The sequence below is a fragment of the Arvicola amphibius genome, chromosome 5 (genome assembly GCF_903992535.2).
Source record: "Arvicola amphibius chromosome 5, mArvAmp1.2, whole genome shotgun sequence".
Taxonomy (NCBI): Eukaryota; Metazoa; Chordata; class Mammalia; order Rodentia; family Cricetidae; genus Arvicola; species Arvicola amphibius.
The window spans coordinates 48,176,673-48,203,389 of record NC_052051.1 but is presented as its reverse complement, the minus strand read 5'-3'; the positions used below and the strand labels follow the sequence as shown (position 1 = coordinate 48,203,389).

Here is a 26,717-nt window from a genome sequence, read left to right as displayed (position 1 = left end):
TTCAGGCTGAAGGACAGCTGTTCTACCATTTGGGGCCCTCGGCAAACTCATTATGAACTATCAGTCTCTTGTTTCTGTTCCTAAAACGACCACTCATTTCCTCAGAACTTATCCCCTCGGCATTCAGAGGCTATCAAGCACAAATAAGATGTCTTTTCTTCACAACGCATATCCTACTCGTAGGGATGTGGCGGTGGACACACACATTAGGCTGTTAGAAGAGAATTCCCTTTTGGTGTCTTCCATCCAGAAGTTATTTTAAAAATGTAAAACCTCGGGGCTGGAGAGATGGCTCAGCCGTTAAGAGCACTGGCTGCTCTCCCAGAGGACCAGGGTTCAATTCCCAGCTCCCACATGGCAGCTCACAACTGTCTGTAAACTCCTGTTCCAGGGGATCCAAATAAATAAACTATAAAAAAGAATAATTAAAAAAAATAAAACCTCCTTTCATAGCCTAAGTGAGTTATGCCCCACATCAGCAGGTGCCTCGATAACTTTTAAGATAATCTTCTTAAATTTCTTTGTAGCCCTCACAATAAATGGTAAATGCTCAAAAAAACAAAACAAAACAAGCAGAAACAAAACAAAACAAAACAAAACAAAACAACCAAAACCCACTTTGACTGTAATACACTTATCCAGTATGGATTCTCTTTTGTTGGCCAAAGACTGAATACTCACTAAAGGCTTGCCCATAGCCTTGTTTTCCCCGACAGCGTGAGTTTTCTAAGTTGAGAAAGATAGGAACTCTGGCTAAAAGCTTTGCCACATTCTTTACACCTATAGGGTTTTCTCCAGTGTGAGTTTTCTGGTGCTTTGTAAGAGACGAGCTCTGGCTGAAGGCTTTCTCACAGACCTTACACCGGTAAGGCTTCTCTCCAGTGTGCGTCCTCTGATGACGGATCAGGGCAGAGCGGTCACTGAAGGCTTTGGCACAGACGCTGCACCAATAGGGCCTCTCTCTGGTGTGCGTTCTCTGGTGCTGAGTCAGGGCAGAACAGTAGCCAAAGGCCTTCCCACACGCTACACTCATAGGGCTGCTCTCCAGTGTGAGTTCTCTGGTGCTGAATAAGGCCTGAACGGTCACTAAAAGATCTGCCGCATTCACGGCACTTGTAAGGATTCTCTCTGGTGTGAACGACCTGGTGCTGGGTAAGGAACGAGCTCTGGCTGAAGGCCTTCCCGCATTCCTTACATGCGTACGGTTTCTCCCCAGTATGGATGCGCTGATGCTGTGTGAGGTATGAGCTCTGGTTGAAGGCCTTCCCACAGTCATCGCACTCATAGGGTTTCTCTCCGGTGTGGATCACGCGATGCCGAATCAGGGCTGAGCGGTGACTGAAGGCCTTCCCACACTGACGGCACGCATAGGGCTTCTCCCCAGTGTGGATCCTGTGATGCAGAGTGAGGTGTATGCTCTGGCTAAACTCTTTCCCACATTCAGGACATTCATAGGGCTTCTCGCCCGTGTGAATTCTCTGATGCAAGACAAAAGCTGAGTAGTAGCTGAAGGCTTTCCCACACTCGCTCCATTTCCAAGGCTTCTTCCCTGCACAAGCGTTCCCCTGTTTAATCATATCTGAATCCCAAAAGTTCTCACGTGACCCACGGTTTTACAGTCTTCCTCCTTGCCGCTGAGCAAGCACTGAGCACTGACTAAAGTCCCTTCTGAACTCACCACACGCTAGCATCTCGCCACAGAAAGCCTCTTCTGAGGGACCAGGTCTCGCATTGGGTGTTTCTCATGGTTTTCCCGCTGGTTTTCTAAAGAGTTTTCACAGTCCCCGGACCTTTCCTCTGGAAAGCTCTCCAGTAACACTCTGGGGGATGGGCCCTCTTCAGAAAAATGCTTCTCTGGAGTTAGCTTCCTGCTTTCTGGTACTGTTTCCCACTCTAAAAGAGACCAGTTACATACGGAGAGAAAAATAACTTCCACACTAGAGAAATATTTTTTAAAAAATCCTTGCAGAAAACATATAAACTGCTAATTTCTCAGAGTCTTGCACTGTTGAAAGGACATGAAGAAAAATGGCTGCATTGAAAAGCTGGTCAACACTGCCTTTGTCAGCAAGGCAGAGAATGAAGAAGAACAGGAGAACAAAGCCAACCAGTGGTGTCTTCAGGAGCGACAGACAAAAACAGGGTCTTAGGACATGTGGATGAGACCATGAAAAGCCTCTAGGGACTCAACTCATTTTACTCACAGAGCCTCCCACTGCGTTCTTAAGAGAGACCATCTTTAGCTTCCCTTCTTGCTACAATCTTTCCAATGCTCTTAGATCCTAATTGTAACTAAAAACTAATCTTTCAAAACCATTCCTCTTACACACACACACACACACACACACACAATTGGTTGTCACTGTTTCAAAATAAGACACAAATTCTAGAAGCTAGTATTCGATGTTGTATGGCTCTAGCAATTCAAATTATTATAAAGCTCAGTAGTTAGAAAGCACATGGTAATCTCTGATTGCTTACTATCACCCCCAACCAGAAAAAAAATACAAAGAACAAAACAGAATCACATTTAAAAAAAAAAAAGAAAAAGAAAAAGAAAGAAAGGAAAAAGAGCAGTGTGTGCAGAACAGGGCACAGCTCCATTTGCTCAGATTGGCTCCCAATGTCATCTTGCTGGGCCTCTGAAAATGTTCACATGGCCTATGCAGCTTTGGAGTAAGGCACCGTGTAGATTTTTTTCCCTGTGATCTGGCTATATAACACATCCTCTTTAGACTTTAACTCATCCCACAGTGGCACACACCCCTTGACCTTTTCGATCGCTTATAGACACCTCTCCTCGAACGAAAGCTTTTCTCTCTTGGAAAATCTCTGTTTTCTACTTTATACCAACTACCTTCCTTGGGTTTTCCATATAAACTTTTTATCTTAAACCCCTTTCAAATAGACTAGCTGATGGACATCCTCCAGGGTCATTAATAACTTGTCAGAGACAACCATTTCTGCATTTAAAATACATATTTATAAATGTGTCCCTTCATGCCGTTTATCTTATGCCTCTACAGTCTCCTGCTTCAGCAAACACCATGAGACAGGGTGTGTGGCTGCTAGTCTTTGGCATCTCACGTGGCCACAGCAATGCGTGGCTAGAACGAGCACGGTAAAGTGGATGGCCAAGAAGCAACAGTAGGAAGGAAAGTTCCAAGTGAGGAACATTTCCTGTAAGGGTCATCACCCAGTCTCAGGATGACCTCGGTGGTTTAGCAAAAAGTGCAGAGCAAGTTTTAAGAACAGACGAAAACATACCCATGCTGAGAAAGGGAGATGTATAGACTTACCTGAGTTCCGGGAGTGAGGAGCACATTGGTTATGCCATTTTCTTTTGGTTTTCCAGCTCTGGGTGGGGCTGAGTCCTCAGAAAGTGTGCCTAGTAGTGGAGGCCAGGAGCCATAACCGTTAGTCCAGCCCTCAGGCTAAAAGTTAATACAGGGAACAATCCCATAATATTCCTGATACAGGGCAGCCGATATGAATTTCTACCTCAGGTTCCTCCTGTACACCTTTGCATTTCCTGTATTACAGGAGAACTTCCTGTGAGAGTCTGAATACATCATAAACGCATATTTCTCTCTCATCTGCTTAGTCAAAATAATAAAGATCTCTCTGCGTAGACGCGTGCCTCAGTGATCCGTCTCTGTCTTATTATAGGCTCCCGGGATGAATGACGAAGACATTAGGTTTTATTCTTTTTGACCACTGGCTTTTCAAATGCAATACTTGCTTCGGCAGAACAGTGAGTGCTTTTGTGTAAAAACATCGAAAGCATTTTAAAACAAAAAACAATTAAAACCCCAAACCTAAACAAAAAGGGTTCGAAATAAAACCGGAGACTTTTCAAATCTCCGCTTTAACAATCTAACAAAATGGGTTAGTCTCTTTCCTTACAGAGTTCCCCGGAGGACAAAAGCAAGTAGGTGTCAGAAGCCGAATTCTCAAAGCGGTGGGTTAGCCCATCATCGTGCTGACCAATGGATGGAAGAAGCCGACTCTCCCTCAGAACCCCAATGTGGGACCCAGAAACAGGAAGCCATGGGCTCCCTCTGCTTCGCTCACAGCGCCTCACTTCGGACGCGGTGGCTGTCACACCGCCCATGCCCTGCCGCCCGCCAGGGGACGCGTGAGTACGGCGCTAGGGTGCACACAGAGGCGGGGCGCACTCGGGTCCTTCACCGCGCTCCACAAGCTCGGAGGGGACTGGACTCAGCCTTCCATGCCAAACTAACTGAATTCTCACCGCCTGCAAAGGTACCTGAGACTTCTGGGCCGAACCTTGCCAGCTGGCTGCTCAAATGAACTACAACTCCCAGAATTCCTCTGCACATAGCCAGAGGCCCTCTGGGCGCTTTCTACTCCTGTGCCAACGCTAAACCCTCTCAATTTCGCATGGCCAATGCACGTGTTCTCATATTGCTTCCTGTCCCTCGACGCAGACGTTGTGCGCTCAGTGCATCAAACCGCCTGCCGTGGGACCTTCGTTCTGGGTGACTGTATCCTGGAGAATCGCACTCCTTACCTATCCAGACTTCCTGTATTTCCTCTCCAAAGGGAGATACCTGGATACCTCCCCTACCAGGTTGTTTGCCTGAACCAAGTTTTCATTTATGTTTTATTTTAAAATTACATTTGTTTATTATGTCTTTGGAGATATGACACAAAGTGCCTGGTGGAGGCCAAAAGACAACTTGCTAGAGTAGATTGTCCTACCATCCTAGGAATCCAGCTTGGTGGCCGGCAATCTTACCCCCTGTGCCATGGCCCCAGGCTCCACTTTCATGAGCTTGTAACAGGAAATTGATAGTTGTGAAGTGATTAAGGTAAGGTCATTTTGTCCCAACTTTATTTGTGTCTGTCTAGATACTTCTCAGCTCCCTACCCCAAAAGCCACATCCACCTAGGCTACACTTTTGGGACTCTCTGTGATCTTGACCATGGCCCAGATGTATTCTGTAGTGTCTGGAAGATACTGCTGATATTTACAAAGAAAGCAGATATTACTAGGCCACCGGATTCCCTCAGCAATGTGGGAATTCCCTCCCCCTCCACCAGCACTGACATACTGTGGTTCTGTCTCTAAAAACGCTGTACCCCTGACACTAAGAGACTTCAGAGGCACAAGCCCACTCTCCGACTGGCCATTAATAAAAGGACTCAAAACTTTCAATTGGCTTAATTAGTGTGGTTGTCAATAACTAATTCGCATGGATCATTTCAGTTGCCCTTGCATGAAAAAACTAGTAATTTGGGTATAAGAATGTGTGTGTGTGTGTATGTGTGTGTGTGTGTGTGTGTGTGTATGTGTGTGTGTCTGTGTGTGTGTGTGTGTGTGTGTGTGTGTGTGTGCAGATTTGGAAAGCTGGCAAACCAAGGAAAGTGGAAGCTATGTATGGCCAGCAAAGACCATCTATCTTATCTGAGGATTGCAGGGCTTGTATATGGAGGCTTATGTACAGAAGAGATGAGAGGCACCAAAGCAGTGATAAATTCAGGGTAGACTACTTCTCCACCCCCCCCAAATTAATGACTATTAAAATGAAATCAAAGCAAGTGGAGCTAGAGAGGGTTTATTTAGGTCATCTAGTGACAGGCCTGGCATAACTGGGGCAGAGATTTACCTCAGTTTTCATGAAGTCAGTAAAGATTCTGTGCCAGGCCACTCTGAATAAGGAATGCAGATTTTCAACCCCACAACCGACCTCAACTCAGAAAAGACTAGGTCCCAACAAGTGGTACTGAACTGGTACTACTAGTAACCACTTGGAGTGGCCAAGATAACACTTTCTTGGCTCCTACTTTTCAGCCCCTACTCCTTGAATTGTATCTTCTGTCTTTGTTAATGTGCTGGTTAACTTTACATTTAAGGTTTAGAGTTAACTATGCTTGAGAGACCAAAAAAGTAAAAACAACAACAAAAAACCCAAAACGACAAACAAAACAAAAGAGAAAAAAGAAAAAAATTCCTCTCTTTTATAGGGGTACCCATACAGCCCACTTCCCCTTCTCCCCAGACATTGAAAACTTTTCTTAAGTCACCTGATCTTGTAAAATTTGCTATTCTAGCAAGAGAGTAAGTCATAAAAGTAACTATTTCTGCTTCTGTAATCAAACTTGCTTACTCAATTAAGAAATATATCTAGGACAACTGAAAGGCATTTATGTTAAGATTAGACCGTTCCTATATGTAGACAAACTACATGTACTATTGTGGGGTTTGCTTTTATAAGCCCTGGGTTGCTCTAGCTAGATGCTGCATCTTGAAAGTACTCTTAGGTACAGTCCTGGCCACACATGGACACCAGTGTCTTAAGTAAAAAAGCCCCTTCTTATTAAAGTATATTTATTGTCATGGTGAATCTATGAGCAACCCTAGACCATTAACATCACCACATTCCAGACTTTTCCTTGCTCCAGACCATGACCCAGATGTATGATCAAAACAACTGATGTGTTCTACCAACACAAATGTCACCAGGTGCCCCAACCTATACCTGACAATGGGATCATTGTGCTTTTTGCCTAATAAACACTGTGTACCTGCGCTTCAGTGCCAAGGGTTCTTTAGGGAAAAGAGCGTGCTTTTGGTCAATGGCTAATAAAGGACTAATTAGGCTTTATATGCACGGCAGGCTGCTCCTGTCTCACCTGAACTAGAACAAGATACCTCCACGGGCTCTGGGATTCTGTAGACAGGTGAATCTTCAGCTAATGTATTCTCACTTATCTTCCCACAGGAAACTACCCAATTTGATAGCCAGTTTATAATTACAGAAGAGAAAATTTGATCTACTCATTTATCTGGGAACAAACCACAATGTCAAATGTCCTTTCTTCATTATAATGTCCAATTCTTAGTAGATCTAACGCATCTTAGAGTAAAACATTTTTGCTCATCATTTCTCTTCCCGTCAGTGGGCAGAGAACAAATGTGATTCTGAGGAGTTTCCTGTGTCCTTCTCCATGCTGGCTGAACCACAAACAAGTTGTCAGGGCTCATGCAAATAAACATGGCAAACCAATGAGACAGAAATGGAAGAATGTTACCAGTTAGTCCAAAGCTGGGCTTTGGGGAAAATATCAATAAACTAGGTCTGGCCACTTCCTCCCCAAAATAAACAGAAACAATAATGGCAGGAAGGAAAAATACATTGTTTTGGTGTGGCGACATAGTGGGAAGTCATATGTAAAAGTTGTCTTTGGGTACTGGTGGTAAGTAGCTGTAAGCTATAAGAACAAAGGAAAACCTGAGGTCTGCATAGCTGGTGGTCATAGGTTGCAAACCCACTGATAGCCTGGGCTGGTGGCAGAGTCTTACAGCCACTGGAGATTGCTGTTGCTGCTGGCAGTGGAGAAACTGTGATGGGACCTCCCCATTGTTTTCAGCCACTTTTCCCAAAAGTCTGTTAAGATTGGATTTTTCGGGGCTGGAGAGATGGCTCAGCGGTTAAGAGCATTGCCTGCTCTTCCAAAGGTCCTGAGTTCAATCCCCAGCAACCACATGGTGGCTCACAACCATCTGTAATGAGGTCTGGCGCCCTCTTCTGGCCTGCAGACATACACACAGACAGAATATTGTATACATAATAAATAAATAAATAAATAAATATTAAAAAAAAAAAAAGATTGGATTTTTCCCAATCTCATCTCACTGATAATGGCAGTGTGTTAAACAAATACAATAGTCAATACTCAATGTATTTTGAATAAGACTCAGAACTCTCAGAGATAGTCAAAAGACACTAGCCAACAGTCCTCTTGGGTTTTTACTTGACATTATGAAACATTAGGTATTATCTGCACACAGTTCTTGTGGTGTTTTTCTTCTAGTTGCTTATAAATTATATAAATTATACACATAAAATGTATTCCCTGACACTTTTCTGCTTTAAGACCAAAATGAAATTGTTTAGGAGCAGAAGAGAGAGCTGTTTGGCGATTCAGCTTCCTCTTAGTTCCCAGAGAATCCCACCTTGGCCAACTAGAACACACAAGCCCTTTGCCAGGCCTTCCCTTGCAAAAAGAGGAAACACTCACAAAGTTCAGGCTGCCTCATACATGACCTTCAATACAATAAAAAAGATTTCACCTAGGAAATGGATGCATTTGGGTACTCAGGTGTTGCTCTATCTAAATTGCACTCAGTTAAATAGAGACTTGGAAGTCAGATGCTGGGGGTGAAAAACCTACGAGATCAGAACGCAACCAGCTGACTTTATGGATCACCTCTTTCCATATGATCTAAAAACAAAAAGGACTGCATCTTACCAGGTCATCCATATTCTCTATGGCTAATTCCTATCAACCAGTCACTTGCTCCGCCCGGGATCCAAGGCTAATTTTATTAACACAGTCTTGGAGCTTCACAGTGTGATCAAATATCCTGCAACAACCAGGATCTGAAGTTTGGTGATAGGGAAGCATATTAAGGAAGATTTTAGTTATCCAGAGATATTTTATTCAAGAGACCTATTTTACATCTGAAATAATGGGCAGAAAGGGCCCTTGTGGAAAGACCAAGCTAAGTGATGTGCAAAACATGGCTTCTAGTGTCATGCAAATACCAAGGTGCCTCTTGTGTTCCTAGCCCTTAGGGGTGGATTCTGACTCTAGAATTGATCAGAATGGCACCTAGACAATAGAAATATCTTTTAGCTTTCCCCTCCTTCATGGTCATTTGTGGGTCTCAAGTGGTAGACTGGATAAACAGACTGCTACACTCCAGAGGAGACACAGGCCTTTGTCTGGAGGCGTCTTTGTTACTGTACCACAGCTTATGGCATCTCTTGAGCAATGGAGAAGGAAGAACTGGACTGGGGAGCACAGGAATGCTACAGGCTGGATGTGAACCTTGCTGAGAAAGGAGGTTTGAAAACAGAGACCTTGGTATTCATTTAGATAAACATTTATTGAGCATCTGTGTTTTCAAGGCACTGAGTAAGATTCAGAGACCTTCGAAATCACACCTCCAAGTGCTTACAAGCCAGCTGAGAAGATAATTCAGGTATATAAATGATGAGACAAGATTTAAGAACACACTGTAGTAGACAGATTGAAGGCAGCCCCGTACTAAAGCCCTAGTTTCACCTTGTGCTGTCTAGGGTGTTACTAATCTTTCTGAACTTCAGTGTGCTCAGATGTGAAATTCAGAAAGGAAAAAAACCTGTTTCACAGCATGAGGGTCAGCTGATCATATCCTTGCGTGGAATGTGGTGATTTGAATGAGAATCATGCCCACAGGCTCATACATGTATTTGAATGTTTGGTTTCCCCTTTATGGAGTGTTTAGAAAGGATTAGGGAGTGTGGCTTTGATTTTATAAATCTTTTAAAAACGATTTATTATGTATACTGTGTTCTGCATGTATGCCTGCACACCAGAAGACGGCACCAGATCTCATTACAGATGGTTGTGAGCAACCATGTGGTTGCTATGAATCGAAATCATGACCTCTGGAAGAAAAGCCAATGCTCTTAACCACTAAACCATCTCTGCAGCCCAGAGCGTGGCTTTGTTCGAGGAGGTGTGTCACTGAGGATGGGCTTTGAAATTTCCAAAGCCCATGCCAAGACCAGTGTGTCTGTCTGTCTCTCCCAATCTCTAGGCTGAGTACTTGTGGATCAGATGTAAGCTCTCAGCTACTGCTCCAGCTCCACGCTTACCTATGTGTTGTCACGCTCCTGCCACAGACTCACTCTCTGGAACTGTAAGCAAGCCCCTAATTAATTAATTAATAATTAATCCTTTTATAAGTTGCTCTGGTCACAATGACTCTACACAGTAATAGAACAGTAACTAAGACACCTGGCTTTACCTTGTGTCACCCAGAATGTATTCCTTAATCTCTTGAAACCTCATGGTGCTCATCTGTGAAAGACAGCAAGAAGACTCATTAGAGGATCAGTCAATCTCTCCCTGCTGAAATTCTCTGCTGAGTGTTTACCCCAGGATAAGCTCTTAATAAGTGTTAGCACTACTACTACTACTGCCAGGAGGGCTAAATGCTAGGGCACAAGACAACTATGTCTGTATGCCAAAAAGCTTCACAGGGACTAGAACTATAGAAACTTCTGGAGAAAATGGTTTTTCTAATAACTGTGACATTCCCCTCCTGTAATAGTCTGCATCTAGTTCAGTGCAGTGACAACGGGCCTATGTTCTCATAGAGTTATGTCTGTGGGCTCCCCTCCTAACACATACCCTGTTGCTGCCAGTCTCTCCAAGTACCTTGTGCACTGCTGGGGTCGAGGAGCAGGGCCTCGTGTATACTAGGCACTATTCTAGCTCTGAGCTACAGCCAGCTCTGCCCATGATTTTCAATCTGGATTCAGGTTTTAGCTTCTGCACTGCACACTAGTTCTGTAGCACAGCAGGATCATTGATTACTCAGATGCTGTGGAGCAGAGGTAAGACAGGACAGCAGCTACAGTAGGCAGCAGGAGCAAATGCTGGGTCTGTAGATGACATGGAGACCTATCACGTTTATGGAAGGCCCTTGGTCTAGCTCACACTTCTCCTTGGTCAGTCTGTCCCTTGTTTGGCATAACGTCTCTGATGCTGAATGACTGAGGACTTGAAGCTGAACTCTTTTCCACACACACTACACTCAAAGGGTTTCTCCCCTGTGTGAACTCTCTGATGTAGTGTGAGCCGGCACTTCTGGCTGAAGGCTTTCCCACACTCACTGCACTCATATGGCTTCTCTCCAGTGTGTATCCTCTGGTGCTTTGTGAGAGAAGAGCGTTCAAAGAAAGCTTTGCCACACTCATCGCACTGATGGTGTGGCTCCCCGACATGTGCCTTCTGGTGTCTGTTTAAGGAGGAGACCCCGTAGAACGCTCTTCCGCACTCACTGCATTTATATGGTTTCCTGCCAGTGTGGATCAGCTGGTGCCGAGTGAGAATGCTCTTCTGGCTAAAGGCTTTGCCACACTGCTGACATTCGTAGGGACTCTCCCCGGTATGGATTCTTTGGTGGCGGGTAAGGGATGACCGGTCAAAGAAGGCTTTGCCACACTCACTGCATTTGAAAGGCTTCTCTCCCGTGTGCACCCGCTGATGCACAGTGAGGGACGACCGGTCAAAGAAGGCTTTGCCACAGGCGCTGCACTCATAAGGGCTCTCCCCTGTGTGCGACATCAGATGTCTGCTGAGACTGGTCCTGTGACTGAAGGCCTTCCCACACTCAGGACAGCCATAAGGCTTCTCTCCAGTGTGAGTTCTCTGGTGACGCATGAGTGACGAATGGTCAAAGAAGGTCTTCCCGCAGTCACTACATTCTTGGTCTTGGTGTTTAGCGAGGGCTTTCTTGGATGGGGCTGGCCTTCTCTGCAAGCTTCTGTTTAAGGAAAGACGTTTCTTGCAAGTCTCTGCTGCAGGATTTTCCTTTGCTGGTTCCAGCCCACCTGCTAGTGTCTGAACTTCTGGTTTAGGGCACACAGGACTTTGCCTTCTATGGCTGTCTCTCGGGGTTCCTGCTGAAGCATCTAGGATCTCAGGCTTAGGCTCCCAGTCTGCAACAAAGAGAAAAGGTAGTAAGGGGAGCGGGCTGCATCCCACCACCCGGCTAGCTTAACACCCGAAATAACCACACAGAAATTGTATTAATTAAGTTTTGCCTGGCCCATTAGCTCTAGCCTCTTATTGGCTAACTCTCACATCTTGATTAACCCATTTCTATTAAATCTGTGTATCACCACGTGGCTGTAACTGTGGCTTACCGTCAAGATTATAGCCTACGTCTGCCTCAGGCCAGAGATTCATGGCGGCTCTCTCCCTCCCTGCCTTCTTTCTCCCAGCATTCAGTTCTCTTTTCCCTACCTATCTAAGTGCTGCCCTATCATAAGGCCGAGGCAGTTTCTTTATTCAACCAATGAAAGCAACACAAATACAGAAGGCCCTCCTACACCATTTCCCCTTTTTCCATTTAAACAAAAAGGCTTTAACTTTAACATAGTAAAATTACATATAACAAAGCAGTTACCCAGCAAGAATTACAGTTATAATATTTATTATCTATTTTATCTTTTATCATAACTAAGGAAAACTATAACAATAACTATCTATTCTTCAACTCCATCAAAGACTCCACAAGGATATAATATTACCTAAGTAAACGAGAAGTAAGCAACTTATAAAACTCTAGAAATGACAGAGACATCTCGCTGCCTGGACAGTCACCCAAAGTTCTTCTGTACCGTTGGGGCATCCATCTTCAGCCTACAGGCCCATAGTGTCCAGCAGACTTTTCCATGAAGCAGGAAAATTCAAAGACAGTTCAGTCACTTTCTTCTGTATCCTGCAGAATGTCTCGCAGACTCATTCACGAATCAGGAACCCTGAAGGATCATCTCACCTTTAGGTAAGTTCAACAGTCCTCTCTCTGCAGGTTCTTCATGTCCGGTTTATGCAACAGTCCAGGCAAGAGCAGTTTCTTGCCCAAATTGCTAACCAACTCCATAAGAAGCCTCTTCGATGTCCATCTTCCTCTTGAAGTAGCTGGTGCTGCCAGGAGCAGACGTGTCTCATTGTCATGTAAAGTCCTAAGCTTTTAAAACATTTTAAAGGCCATATTCTGTAGTCTTTGAAAGATATGAAGAATACCTATTTAACTGAAATATATATCTATATATCTAGAAAATCTAACATGACTACAAGCTTGACTATTATCAGTGATTATTCATTAACAACTTATATTTCCTAATTATACAAGAAAACTCAGATTCAGTTTCTTCTCTGGACAATGACAGAGGAGAGGGGCACTATGACAGATGGAATACTTGGTCACAGTGCATCACTTCCCAGAGAGCTTACACTCTGGGAATGCCTCCGGCTTGGGAGTAAAGGAGGATGCAGGGAAGTAATGTGGAAAAAGACTTCTCAGAGTTCAGGAGAATGGTTCTGGGAGTGGGACCAATAGATTCATTAGGGTAGCCTGACCAGACCTGGGAGACCAATAAAAATCTCAGAGGTGACAATTCTGAGAAACAAGTTGGTGAATGCAGATAAATCATACTTTAATGTGTACAAGGAGGAACAGAGAAAGGATGTGCAATAGGAAACAGACATGCCAATGTACAACTTGAATTTGAGACAAGGGTGATCCCTAACATTCGCCCATCCAAGAACAGAAACAAAAAACTCTGCCCATTCTGTTCAGGCTTGGTTACCTAGAGAGACACTGTCTGTCCATTCTTTCTCCTCACATCCATGAAGACCCTGTGTCCATGGCTCGTCCCTTGTCGTCAACTGAAGAAACTGAAGAGTCACGTCAGGTCGAGGAACAGGAAGCCCTGCTCAGGGAGAAAGCATAAGGCAGGGGGCTGCTGTGATGACAATGAGGAACCATTCCAAACTCAATCCTGGCCTCTAAGTCTAGACTCTCAGAAACGCAGAATACAGACCAAAGCCACCTCTGGGGAAGGTCAGGGCTGGGGCCCTTGAAAAGGGCAAATGCCAGGCACCAGAGCAGGGCCCACAAAAGCCACCTCGATTCGTAGGCAGCATAGGGAAGCTTTCCATCTGGACACTGGCAGGATAGAGGCCCTTGGCTCACGAGGTGAGAAGGGAAAGGAGCATCTTGACTGCAAAAGCATAAGGAGGGAACTCACTGTCATTTGTCCGCTCATCCTTAGTACAATGCTTCCATGGAAACGAGTCGTTGTGCTCACTGGAGGAAAACTGGAGTCACCTTTCACACCTCCTACTAGTATTTCTTGCTTGTACTTCATTTTGATGCTGGGAGAACCTTATGTGTGGTTTTGTTAGACACTGGATAATGGGGGGCTGGGGAGATGTCTTAGTGGGTGAATCAAGCTGCTAAGCTGGGTTCATGTCCTAAAACCCACACGTTATAGGAGAGAGCCAGCTCCCTCAAGTAGTCCCCTCCCCTCCACATGCATGCTGTTGCACATGCATACCCCCCAGGTAAATACAGAAAAAATGGAATGATATGTTATAAGAACTAAGCTGGATAATGAAATACTACTGAGTTGTAAATTGAAGTTCTTTTCATGCAGTAAATTTAAAACATTGATTTTATTTAGTACAGATTTTCTACAATGTTTTAATGACTATATGATAGCACATTATATGGATAAATAATTTAGTAAATCCTAGCTATAGAAATTTTCCTTTGGTTGTTGTTTTTCTTTTTTCTTTTTTTGGTTTTTCGAGACAGGGTTTCCCTGTAGTTTCTAGAGCCTGTCCTGGAGCTAGCTCTTGTAGACCAGGCTGGCCTCAAACTCAGAGATCCGCCTGCCTCTGCCTCCCGAGTGCTGGGATTAAAGACGTGCGCCACCACCGCCTGGCTGTTTTTCATTTTTTTTAAGGTAGGGTTTCTTTGTAGCTTTGGAGCCTGTCCTGGAACTCTCTCTGTAGTCCAGGGTGGCGTAGAACTTACCAGGATTGATCTGCCCCTGCCTCCTTAGTATTGGGATTAAAGGCGTGTAGCACCACCATCCAGCACATTTTACTATTTTTAATGTTTTGCTATTAACACACGATAGCATGGGAACTATTTCCTGGTATGCTGTATAAACTGGCAATCCTATTGCATTCTTTGGATCAATTTCTAGAGCAACTCATATCTTCAGCCAAATGAACAAAATTAGATCTCAATCTTGGAAACACCCGAGCTCAAACACCCCTGTGGACAAGGTTCTGCCTTGGGAGATAGGAGAGGTAGGGATCTTTGTTCTTCCTGGGCCTGAGAAGCATCAGTCCAGTGTGTACTGGTTTTCTTTTCGCAGACTGACCACGCCCATCCCTTCCTGTGGCTTCTTCCAAAGCCCCTGACAAAATCTTGGGATCTTCCTTGATGCCAACTGAACAATCTTTTCAGTTTGGGACATTAACTAATTAATATCCCTGATTAAGCTAATCCAGAAGGTGCTAATGTGTGCATGTGTCCATGTATTAAACTCAAGATCTTGCACATGCTAGAAAACACTCTATTACTTAGCTACATCCTCAGCCCAATGTTGGCTTTTCAATACAAACCTGCAACATGAATCTGACTGTTACCTGCTTTTGCATTGTGTGCTCCTGCTTCCGGAGTGGCCAAGACTACAAGAACAAACCACTGTGCTTGACTTCAGCCTCTTATTCTGGAAACTTTTGGGAGTTTCTTATTACCCGTAAGGACTTTGCTTTACTTCATTAACAGCTGACATTAACAAAAGCTCTCAATTTCCCTGTTGGGGAAGATTATTTTCAGGTGTGTAACTTTTGTTTAACTCTGTGAAGTTGTGTTACTGTGCCTATCTAAAACACCTGATGGTTTAACAAAGCGTTGAACGACCAATATCAAGGTAGGAGCAAGGATAGGTGGGGCTAGCAGGCAGAGTATATAAATAGAAGGAGAAATGAGGAAGAGGAGAAGCAAGAGAATGGAGAGGAGGACATCAGGAGCTAGCCACCCAGTCATGGAGTAAGAAGGAAAGTAAGATGCACTGAAGTAAGAAGAAAATAAAATCCCAGGGGCAGAAGTTAGTTGGGATAATTTAATTTAAGAAAAGCTGGCAAGAAACAAGCCAAGCTAAGGCCGGGCATTCATAACTAAGAATAAGCCTCTGTGTGTGATTTATTTGGGAGCTGTTTGGGGGGTCCCTCAAAAATCCAAGAGTGCAATATCACACATCACATGCTTGTCACATAAGTCTAATTACAAAGTGCCTTTTATACGTATCTAAGGCTGTCATTAAGACAAATATTCAAAATCAAGCACATCTCCGATGACCTCTTTCCTTTCCACAGGGGCACTTCTTTGTCCTCCTCTGTCTTCCATGAAATGGTTGTTATATCCTCTCACTGAGATGGCTCCTTGTCTACCTGATGGAACTGAGTCATTACCTGTTGGCATGCCAGAAGACCTGGACACATTAACTCTTCTGCTGGCTGCCTCTGGGGAGCCAGATCCATACTACAACACACGTGCTCTGCCCTGTCCTGCAGACTGCCCTGTTTTGTGGAAGAAAGTTGCTGAACAAGGGGACCTGTGGTTTCCCAGTGCCATTAACATCAGTCCCTAGCTGAGCACCTAAAGCCACCTCCTTTGTCTCTTTTGTCTGTCAGGTGGTTCTGAACTCAGGTGGGGTCAAAGAGGTGGCAATCCCCTGCCCTTGTGATCCGCACGGTTTGGGACAAGTTCTGACTCCTTACCCAGTGAGATGATGTTCTCATAGTTTTCCAGCATCACAGCCTGGTAGAGCGCCCTCTGCACAGGGAGCAGATGCCTCCACTCTTCATCTGTGAAAGTCACGGCCACATCCTCAAATGTCACCGATGGCTGCAAACACAACCACACTTCCTTACAAGCATTGTCTTCCTAGTCTGTTTCGTCTCTCCTGAGGCAGGCTCTGGGTGCTCTATAGCACACCATGAACTCCAGCCTAACCCAACACTCCTTGGAATACAGGGGCTGACTCTCAGTCCACAACTGGCTGCCAAAGGCACAGTCAGGAAGGAACCGCTGATGCCAGACTCCTCCAGGCAGCCCTGCTCTGTCAGCTTTTGGGAAGGCTGAGGGCTCAAAGTGCTAAAGGTCATCTTACCTTGGAGCCCTTCATTGGCCTAGGGGTGGAGGGAGGGTCATAAAGGAAGACACTCAGGATAAAGAAACAAGTGCCTACATCTTGGCAACTAATAACAGTATTTCAGAAATAGAAATGTCCATCTCACCTGGCATCTAGTAGGTGGAGACACAGCAGCCATTCCCTCCTATGGTGTCCTGGGAGGGAAGAACAGGATTCTAGTGAGGAAAAGTGTAAGAGAAAAGAAGGTATGACAATGCCCAGTCCTGGAGTCTTCTGACCCATGTGGCAAGGACCCTCCATATAGCAGTGAGAGAAGTAGCTACCTTCATTCCCAACACCGTCAAAAGAGCAAAGGAAGGCCAAGAGCACTCCATGCTCCTTCCAGAGTTAGAGTAAAAGCCATGAATATCGAAACCAAGGCAGTGTCTGTTGTACCCTTATCTTCAGGGTAGAGTTCTGTTCCCAGGAGTCAGAACACAGTAAGCGTTAATGAGCTTAAATCAAAGGCAACTTTACAAATGACCAAGGGAAACCTAGGCAGGAACCAGGAGGTAGAAACCATATCAAGACCACAGAAGAACATTGCTTACTGCCTTGCTCAGCTGCTTTATTATTGTTGGTATTTATTGAGCTCTAAATTTTTCTCTGCTCCCCTCCCTGCCTTTCTCCTTCCCCCTTCAACCCTCCCCCAAGGTCCCCATGCTCCCAATTTACTCAGAACATCTTCTCTTTTTCTACTTTCTACTTCCCATGTAGATTAGATCTATGTAAGTCTCTCTTAGTGTCCTCATTGTTGTCTAAGTTCTCTGGGATTGTGGTTTGTAGGCTGGCTCTCTTTGCTTTATGTTTAAAAACCACCTATGAGTGAGTACATGTGATAATTGTCTCTCTGTGTCTGGGTTACCTCACTCAAAATAATGTTTTCTATTTCCATCCATTCTCCTGCAAAATTCAAGCTGTTGTTATTTTTTTCTGCTGTGTAGTACTCCATTGCGTAAATGTACCACATTTTCCTTATCCATTCTTCGATTGAGGGCTATTTAGGTTGTTTCCAGGTTCTGGCTATGCCAAACAAAGCTGTTATGAACATAGTTGAGCACATGTCCTTGTGGTACGATTGAGCATCCTTTGGATATATACCCAAAAGTGGTATTGCTGGGTCTTGAGGCATATTGTTTCCTAATTTTCTGAGAAATCGCCACACTGACATCCAAAGGGGTTGTACCAGCTTGCATTCCCACCAGCCAGAAGTGTTCCCTTCTCCCCACAACCTCTCCAGCATAAGTTGTCATCAGTGTTTTTGATCTTGGCCATTCTTTCAGGTGTAAGATGGAATCTCAGATTTGTTTTGATTTGCATTTCTCTGATGACTAAGGATGTTGAACATTTCCTTAAGTATCTTTCAGCCATTTTAGATTCCTCTATTGAGAGTTCTCTGTTTATGTCTGTACTACATTTTTTATATTGTAGTATGTGTTATTTTGGTGTCCAATTTCCTGAGTTCTTTGGAGTTTTTGGAGATCAGACCTCTGTCTGGTGTGGGGTTGGTGAAGATCTTTTCCCATTCTGTAGGCTGTCGTTTTGTCTTGTTGACCATGTCCTTTGCTTTACAGAAGCTTTTCAGTTTCAGGAGGTCCCATTTATTGTTTCTCTCAGTGTCTGTGCTGCTGGGGTTATATTTAGGGAGTGGTTCCCTGTGCCAATGCATTCAAGTGTACTTCCCACTTTCTCTTCCATAAGGTTCAGTGTGGCTGGCTTTATGTTGAGGTCTTTGATCCATTTGGACTTGAGTTTTGTGCATGGTAATAGATATGGGTCTATTTTCAATCTTCTACATGTTGATATCCAGTTAGGCCAGCACTACTTGTTAAATATGCTTTCTTTTTTCTATTTGATATTTTTTGCTTCATTGTCAATAATCAGGCGTTTGAAGATATGTGGATTGATATCTGGGTCTCCTATTCGGTTCCATTGGTTCCCCTGTCTGTTCTTATGCCAATACCAAGCTGCTTTCAGTACTGTAGCTCTGTAGTAGAGTTTGAAGTCAGGGATTGTGATGCCTCCAGAAGTTCTTTTATTGTACAGGAATGTTTTGGCTATCCTGGATCTTTTGCTTTTCCTCAGCTACTTTCTTATACAGCCCAGATATACTGTCCCAGGGATGACAACATCCACAGTGGGCTAGGTCCTCCAGTATCAATGGGTAATTAAGAAAATGCACCCATACTCTGGGTGATGGTGGCACATTCCTTTAATCCCAGCACTTGGGAGTCGGGGGCAAGCAGATCTCTGAGTTTGCAGAGTTTGAGGCCAGCCTGGGCTACAGAGTGAGTCCCAGGACACCAAGGCTACAGAGAGGAAACCCTGTTTCGAAGAGAGAGAGAGAAAGAAAGAAACAGAAAGAGAGGGGACGGGAGGGAGTGAGGGAGGGAGAGAGAGAGAGAGAGAGAGAGAGAGAGAGAGAGAGAGAGAGAGAGAGAGAATACAGCTCAAACATGCTCACAGACCGGTCTGATGAAGGCAACTCAATTGAGATTCTCTTTTCCCAAGTATGTTAAGTTAGTATCCAGGTGAGAAAACTATGGCAGAAATGATCTTGTGTGAAAAGATGACATTCTTCTTAGTGAACATGAATTTTAAAGTGTCAGGACATGCAGGTGATAAGTCAAGAAGATATCAGGAGATATTGAAGTAGCCTCCGGGACCAGGGAGCAGAGGTACCAGGAGACAGAACCAATGGATGTAGCTCACTTTAGTGGTGAAACACTGGAGCTCACAATGTTTCTAGATGAAGCGAGTTCCAGTTCCCACACACCGCAGCTTTACTTATCCTTGGGTTTCCAGGAGACTCACTGTCTTCCAACTCCCTCTGCAGAAGTTAGCTAAATGCATCTCACTTTCTCACAATGCAGAGTCTAAGTTTGTATCTGGTACTCACACTCGCAATCTCAGCACTCAAGAAGCTAAGGTAAGACTGCTGCAAGTTCAAGGTCAGTCAGGACTAGTACTGAATTCAAGGAGGGCCGGAGGCACACAGGAAACACTACCTCAATTCTTTCCCCTAGAAGGAGTTTAATGACAATAATGGTGAAAGCAAGCATTTGGGAACTCCCGGTGTTCTCAGGAGGAGGAGAGAATGTGCATCTGTGGCTCACTGACCCCTTTATTGCAGTCACTACGTCACTGCCCCTTGAGACTCAAGCATTTACCTTATCAGCACTGATTTAGTACCGACCACACCAAGCACAAACCCCTCAAGACCCTTTCCCTGACCTCCAGGGGCAACAGCTTTATACACAGAATAAATAAACAAAGTAACATTTACTACAGGGTGGCGCCTAAAAGAGAGCTGCAGGGCAGGCTGGCAGGGCTTTGCGGAGGCTCTGCCCCCCCAGGGAAGGACGGAGGGGGAAACGCTGCAGTGCTCCTGGCACAACCGGGATCTGAGGTTCTGAAGTGAAGGAGGAGCCACATTATAAACATGGAAAAGCCTGAGTAGAAATAAGAGGCAGATCTTATCACATAAAGGATTACCACAGAAATTAGATAAGAACATGAGCAATGCTGGAGAAAAGATGAGCCTGGAGAAACCAGCAGAGGTCAAACTACATCAAAAGGAGCTGGGGGTGGTGGTAGTGCTAAGCATAGTTGTGTCCTCATTGGATGTGCACATTAGAAAGATCATTGTGACGCAAGGACTTTCAAACACAGACACTCTCAGACTGGCCAGTATCCTCTAGGAATTTATTCTAGAGATATGAGAGAAGAGTTACAAAGCTTTTAATTAACCATCACCAACACATCATCTTTATTCAAGGTTATCGCTCTCCCAACTTAAGTGGTACACAAATGATCCCATTTAATCTTTAAACAATGGAACTAAAATTTGAACTCTATTAAGCATCTACAGCAAGACACTTGGTTAAATAATTTATTGCATAGAGGCTAGACACACAATGGAGCACTATTAAACATCACCTAACTTGTATTGCTGAGCCCTTGCTCTTGCGAGACTCCTGCTAAGTGCTTTTAATAAGGATAATTTACTTCTAATAATTTAATTCCACATCAAGAAGAGAGGTACAGTAGGGCATTCAGGCTTTGTAAAAGGCTGAGATAGAATTTGAAAATGTCTGCCTGGATGGTTTAAATTCTACATTATAATTTACTTTCATTGGAAGTTAGCCACAAAGTTAAGCAGATCTTTAAAATAAAATAGAAAATCCCATAACACATCCCAATATTTTGGGAAGCTTGATATGCATGACTGAAGTTTCATGGAAAACATAGGTATGGCAACATACACATGTAATGCCAGCACTTGGAACATACACCTGTAATGCCAGCACTTGGAAGGCTAAGGCAGAAGGACTACAGGCTTATCACTAGGGTAAGCTACAAAACAAGACCAAATCTTAAATGCAACAAAGGTAAACAATCAATCAATCAAACAAACAAACAACAACAGAAAAACCCAGGGGAGGGGCTGGAGAGGTGGCTCAGAGGTTAAGAGCATTGCCTGCTCTTCCAAAGGTCCTGAGTTCAATTTCCAGCAACCACATGGTGGCTCACAACCATCTGTAATGGGGTCTGGTGCTCTCTTCTGGCCTGCAGGTGTACACACAGACAGAATATTGTATACATAATAAATAAATATTTTAAAAAAGAAAAAAAAAAAGAAAAACCAGGGGAAAGATCACTGGTAAACTGCAAGCAACTTCAGTCGTGTAACAGACAGCTGCTCAACACAGACTTCTAGACAGATGCTGGCTGTCGGTGGCTGGTCTTAAGGTGGGAAGTACGACTTTATGATGGTTCGAATGTTACCTCTAGAATTGTTACCCCAAATTTTCATTTATGTTGATCTCATTTAAGAGCACACAATACGCTGCTTGGTGGGACTAACCCTGATGCTCTGGGTCTTGTCTGGCTTTGGCATAGTTCCTTTACCCTTATTTCCCATTACTCCTTGACAGAGCATTCTCATCAAAATCATCTCAAATCTGCCTAAAGCCATCTGCCATTTCCCTTGGGGTTTTATTCACCTCAAATCCGACTTCCTCCACGAACACCCTCGCACCAGGACATTCCCGCGCAGGCTGGGGATGGGGAACGAAAGACGTTATCTGGGGGGGACTGTGAGAGTGGAGTGGACACCCCTAGATTCAGGGTCGGTACCACCTACATTCATGAAGCACCCATTACGGAAAGAAGGAACTGGAGGAAGACAGGGCACAGACCGGGACCAACTTGAAAGTACAGGACTTTGACACACAGTGGGCATACCAACAAGGATACCTGGAGCCGCATCTGTGTCCTAAGGAACCTAAGCACACTGGGCGGGACGACTCACGAGCAAGCTAGCCACACCAGGTCACGCCCACAAATACTCCGCCGAATCCATAGGATTCCCTTCTCTCCGCCGCTGGGTCCACTCGTGTTCTCGATGACCTAGACCCAAAGTCCTCACCTTCCGAAAGCGCACTGGGAACCGGCGAAGGCCACACCGCCTGGGATCGGGAAGGCAGTGCGCCTGCGTGACAGTCTTCCTCTTATGGGCCCGAATCAATGCGCCACCTTCTCAGGGACTCCATTTCCCAGAAGGCTTGATAGCCGGCGCCCTCCAAATGACGCGTGGGAAACAAAACAAAACTACCCAAGCTTGCACTCCAGATACGTGGTGCTGAAGCTGTGGGACCTGGCTGCCAGATCCTGTGCTACTAAACCAGGAGACCAGCTGTCCTTCAAAGGCGGACTTGAGCAGTGCAGCTGGGAGGAGGGCCCCAGACAGCATAAATTCTGTTTCTGGTTTGCCAGCAGGCCTGTTTTTTTCAGAAAATCAGGGTTCCCAGATCTTGGTCACCTTTTAGTGGATAATACCAAATGCATGAGCTTAGTGACATACATGATGCTATGCTATTTTCCTTCAAGAATTCTTAGTTCTCGCTATTTTGGTCAGACCCCGGATTGGGTGGCACCTTGGGACATTCCACTCAATTCTGTAACCATAATCCTGTATGAGGATGACCTCCTTTCTACTGCTTCAGACGACACCAGGCAAACAACAAGCTGTAAACACTTTAAACTTTGTAGTTCAAAAAGGATGCAAAGTTTCTAGGGAAAGACTCAACCTGTAAGACGCATAAGTCAATTACTGAATCTTCATTTGGACCCCAGGATATCTGGATTTACCTCCTCTCTGAAATATGAGACATGTTAGGGCTTTTCTAGAGCTAACAGGTACTGCAGAATATGATCTGCAGCACTGAGCGAAACAGCCACGCCAAATCTCTGAGAAGCGAAAAAAGTCCCAAATCCATACCCCTTGTAATCAAGGGACCAAGAAACCATCTTATGATAGGCTTAAGAAAGCCCCAGCACTGGGGCTTCCTAACACGGACAGGACAGGTTCCTTCATTTACAGGGTCAAAAGGCAGGGTCAATAACAATCCTCATTTAGCCATTGGATGGTCACAGACGGTGCACAGCATACCTATCTGAATGACCACACTCTATGCTCAACATGACCCCAGTCTCTCCAGGGATGACAGTGACTCCTTGATCTCACTCCACCATGTACACTCCTTCCTAAAAACTGGATCTCTTTGGCTGTTAAGTCAATAGTATAGAAGTCTTTCATAAGTAGAACATAGAATTGTCAAAGAAGCAATTCTCCTGAGCAAATACGTACCTTCCTGGTGTTACATGTTCATGCTGCTCTCTGGAAGGAAAGAGATTTACTGGACTCCAAGAGAAGTTCCATCCACTATTGACCGAAGATTTTGTCTGTCATGCCCGCCACTGGAAACCCCTCAGTGTTTCCATATCTGCTACAGGGGACACCAAAGGGATGATCATTTGTCAATGGAGAGAATTTATTGGTCACTAGACTGCCAAGCTCACAGCCCTGCTGCCTAATTTTTCTTGACTCCTTTCACCTCTATCAGCCTGATGGATACCCTGTAAGCATCAGTCTGCCCCTAAGGCAGTGGAGAAGGCAACGGTGAAAGGATTCCTCTGTCATCCTGAAGGATGGCTGCACACAGAAACCCTCAACTATGTTCTCCAAGTACTTAATAGAAGCTTGTAAAGTAGCTCCATGATTCGCTGGTCAGACGAGGTTAGGAGTAACACACAATCACCTATTCTCGGGAAAGGAACTCTTTCAGTCCATTCCTGAGTTCCCTGGGGCTCCATGTGCTTCAGAAAGATCTCTTTTTGTAACCACCCACAGACTCGTCCTCTTCCCTAAGACAGATTTGGAAGGTGTAGTTCACTGAGTTCCCCAGCGGTCAAATCTTCAACTGCCCCTTGGTCTTCATGGATACCGTCACTGAAGGAACTGAAGCCTTTTCCCAGTCCACGCCGAAAATGCCTGAGAAGCAGCCAAGGCGCTCTCACAAGCAATCAGCCGCCATTTGGACTCTCCAAAATCTCTAGTGTTTCAAATCATCACCAAGACATTAGGTGGCCAATACTTGCGTGACAGCCATTGCTCTCAAGAAAGCAGAAGCCTCAGAGGATAATCGAAGAAGTTAATGAAGAAAGCCCGCATTACTCTATTACCGTGGCAAAAACACTGTGCCCAGGGCAACCTAGAAACAATTTGCTGGAGGCTTACCTTTTCAGAGGAAGAGTCCAGGATCATCATATGTGACTCATTTGAGCAAGCAGGGATAATGTAAAGCCATGACCAGGAGAGGTAAAAACCATGGTCTAGAGCTGGCCCTGTGTGTGTGAACAACCTCTACCTAGAATACACAATGAGTCTGAAATCCAAGGCACTGTAAGGTTTAATAAACTGTAGGCCTTTTCTGGAGTGAGGTACTAACTTCCTAAACTTTGTTTCCTTCACTCCCTGCATTCGTCCTGTTGTTCCCAGACCATTTCCTCGCTCAGCAGAATGAGCTTTCCAAAGACTCTCCAACCCTGGGTTGGACCAGAGAGATTTGGACATTACCTAGTATTATAAAATCCAGCGCTACCCTGCCCTCTTCCCGCCCCTGCCTGGGGTCCTAGGGCGAGGACCTCTGGGAAGCTGTCCGAGATTGAGCCTGACTCAATTTCCATTTTGTTTCGTTTGGACAATATCTCGACCCCCGTGAGCGCTGAACGGTGATCCTCGAGTCTCAGCACCACCCTTTGCTCCTAGGACGAATGTCTGACGAGGCGCGGTTACAGCCTGTCGCGGCAGGCAGTGGAGAAGGCTATCCCAGAGCCAGGCAGCATCGCTGTTGTATCCAGCATGGGGACGGCCATACGAGTTGCTGGCTGTTTCCCTGTACTGTTGCGTACCGGCAGGTGAGCGCTAGGACTCAGCCTGTAAGCGCGTGCGAGCAGGGTGCTTTCCCTCGGGTCTCCGAACTTCCTGGTCGAGAGAGGCGAGAAGTCGCTGGGTCCCCGATCCTCGTCTCCATTTGGGTCGGACAGGATACGTGTCCTTGGGCTCTCTGGGTCTCAGGGCTTGAGATCATAGGAAGCAAACTGCACTCTGCTTTCAACCAGGAAAACTGCCCTGGCCCACACGTTGAGGAGGAATAAAGTAGCAAGCATCACCTATGGTGCAGAGGGTGATGTCAATTCTGGCTTTGAGGATGAGTGCTGCCCGCGGAGCTCAAACTTAAGGATTGTCCCTTGTGAGTCCATTAGGTTAGCTCTCAGTTTAGCATCCTGGCCGATCCGTTCACCAGAATGTACTTTGGCTGTCACTGTTTTGCTCCAGCCCATCACAGTCGTGTGTGGTTTTCTAGCATAATGTTGGACTGTAGGAATAGCTTCGTGCTCGACAGTGTGCAATTTTATTAAACTCAAGGTCCAGGTCCTGAAAGTTTAATTTGTTGCAATATTTAACCTGGAATCGCTTGGTGGGGTGTGTGGAGTGAGCCTTCGTTTCTTTTGCCAACTTTGAAACCATCTTTTTATGACCTCTGTTGAATAGTGGGAGTAGCCTTCCAGTCATCTGTGTGCCAGAAACAATCTTAAGCTATTTATAAGAGGCCACATCCCAGTAAGCAGATAATCACAAGCGGTAGGTCTTCCTACAGCAGATGTAGGAGTAAAAGAACTGATGTGTTCTACCAACACAAGTGTTACCAGGTCCCCGACCTATACCTGACAATGGGATCATTGTGCTTTTTGCCTAATAAACATTGTATGCCTGAGCTTCAGTGCCAAGAGTTCTCTGGGGACAAGAGCATGCTCTTGGCCACTGGCTAATAAAGGACTAATTAGTCTTTATATGCACGGCAGGCTGCTACTGTCTCACCTGAACTAGAACAAGATACCTCCACGGGCTCTGGGATTCTGTAAACAGGTGAATCTTCAGCTAGTGTATTCTCACTTTTCTTCCCACAGGAAACTACCCAATTTGATAACCAGCTCATATTTACAGAAGAGAAAATTTGATCTATTTATTTATCTGGGAACAAACCACAATGTCAAATGTCCTTTCTCCATTATAATGCCCAAATCTTAGTTAGACCTAATGCTTCTTAGAGTAAAACTCCTTTTGCTCATCATTTCTCTTCCCGTCAGTGGGCAGAGAACAAATGTGATTCTGAGGAGTTTCCTGTGTCCTTCTCCATGCTGGCTGAACCACAAACAAGTTGTCAGGGCTCATGCAAATAAACATGGCAAACCAATGAGACAGAAATGGAAGAATGTTACCAGTTAGTCCAAAGCTGGGCTTTGAGGAAAATATCAATAAACTAGGTCTGGCCACTTCCTCCCCAAAATAAACAGAAACAATGGCAGGAAGGAAAAATACATTGTTTTGGTGTGGCGACATAGTGGGAAGTCATATGTAAAAGTTGTCTTTGGGTACTGGTGGTAAGTGGCTGTAAGCTATAAGAACAAAGGAAAACCTGAGGTCTGCATAGCTGGTGGTCATAGGTTGCAAACCCACTGATAGCCTGGGCTGGTGGCAGAGTCTTACAGCCACTGGAGATTGCTGTTGCTGCTGGCAGTGTGGAGAAACTGTGATGGGACCTCCCCATTGTTTTCAGCCACTTTTCCCAAAAGTCCATTAAGATTCTGGATTTTTCCCAATCTTATCTCACTGATAATGGCAATGTGTTAAACAAATACAATAGTCAACACTCAATGTATTTTGAATAAGACTCAGAACTCTCAGAGATAGTCAAAAGACATGAGCCAACAGTCCTCTTGGGT

At 44.9% G+C, this 26,717-nt stretch overlaps 2 protein-coding genes across 2 annotated transcripts; both read right to left on the bottom strand.

The window, feature by feature from the left end:
• Positions 1-634: 634 nt before the first annotated feature.
• LOC121677197 (zinc finger protein 135-like) lies at positions 635-1,577 on the bottom strand. The gene is given in 2 exon segments (XM_042055140.1): positions 635-1,022; positions 1,024-1,577. Coding segments are annotated over 2 exon segments (942 nt in total).
• A 7,967-nt stretch (positions 1,578-9,544) lies between these two features.
• On the bottom strand, positions 9,545-22,096 carry Znf2 (zinc finger protein 2). Its single transcript, XM_038330192.1, has 5 exons — positions 22,018-22,096; positions 16,693-16,741; positions 16,174-16,300; positions 13,182-13,304; positions 9,545-11,525 (listed from the first exon to the last, which is right to left on the bottom strand). Exons 2-5 carry the CDS (start codon positions 16,723-16,725, stop codon positions 10,534-10,536), a joined length of 1,275 nt encoding a protein of 424 aa, XP_038186120.1. The 5' UTR covers positions 16,726-16,741; positions 22,018-22,096; the 3' UTR covers positions 9,545-10,533.
• Positions 22,097-26,717: the final 4,621 nt, after the last annotated feature.

Bases quoted from the DNA above. Each gene is read 5' to 3' on its own strand.
- Znf2 (XM_038330192.1), bottom strand. From the start codon at position 16,725: ATGGCTGCTGTGTCTCCACCTACTAGATGCCAG. The intron at 13,305-16,173 runs GTAAGGAGTCAG...CTCCCTGAGCAG, and splicing joins TGAGAACATCATCTCACTGG to GGCTTCCTGTTCCTCGACCT. The intron at 11,526-13,181 runs GTAACCAAGCCT...TCTTTGTTGCAG, and splicing joins GACAGACAGTGTCTCTCTAG to ACTGGGAGCCTAAGCCTGAG.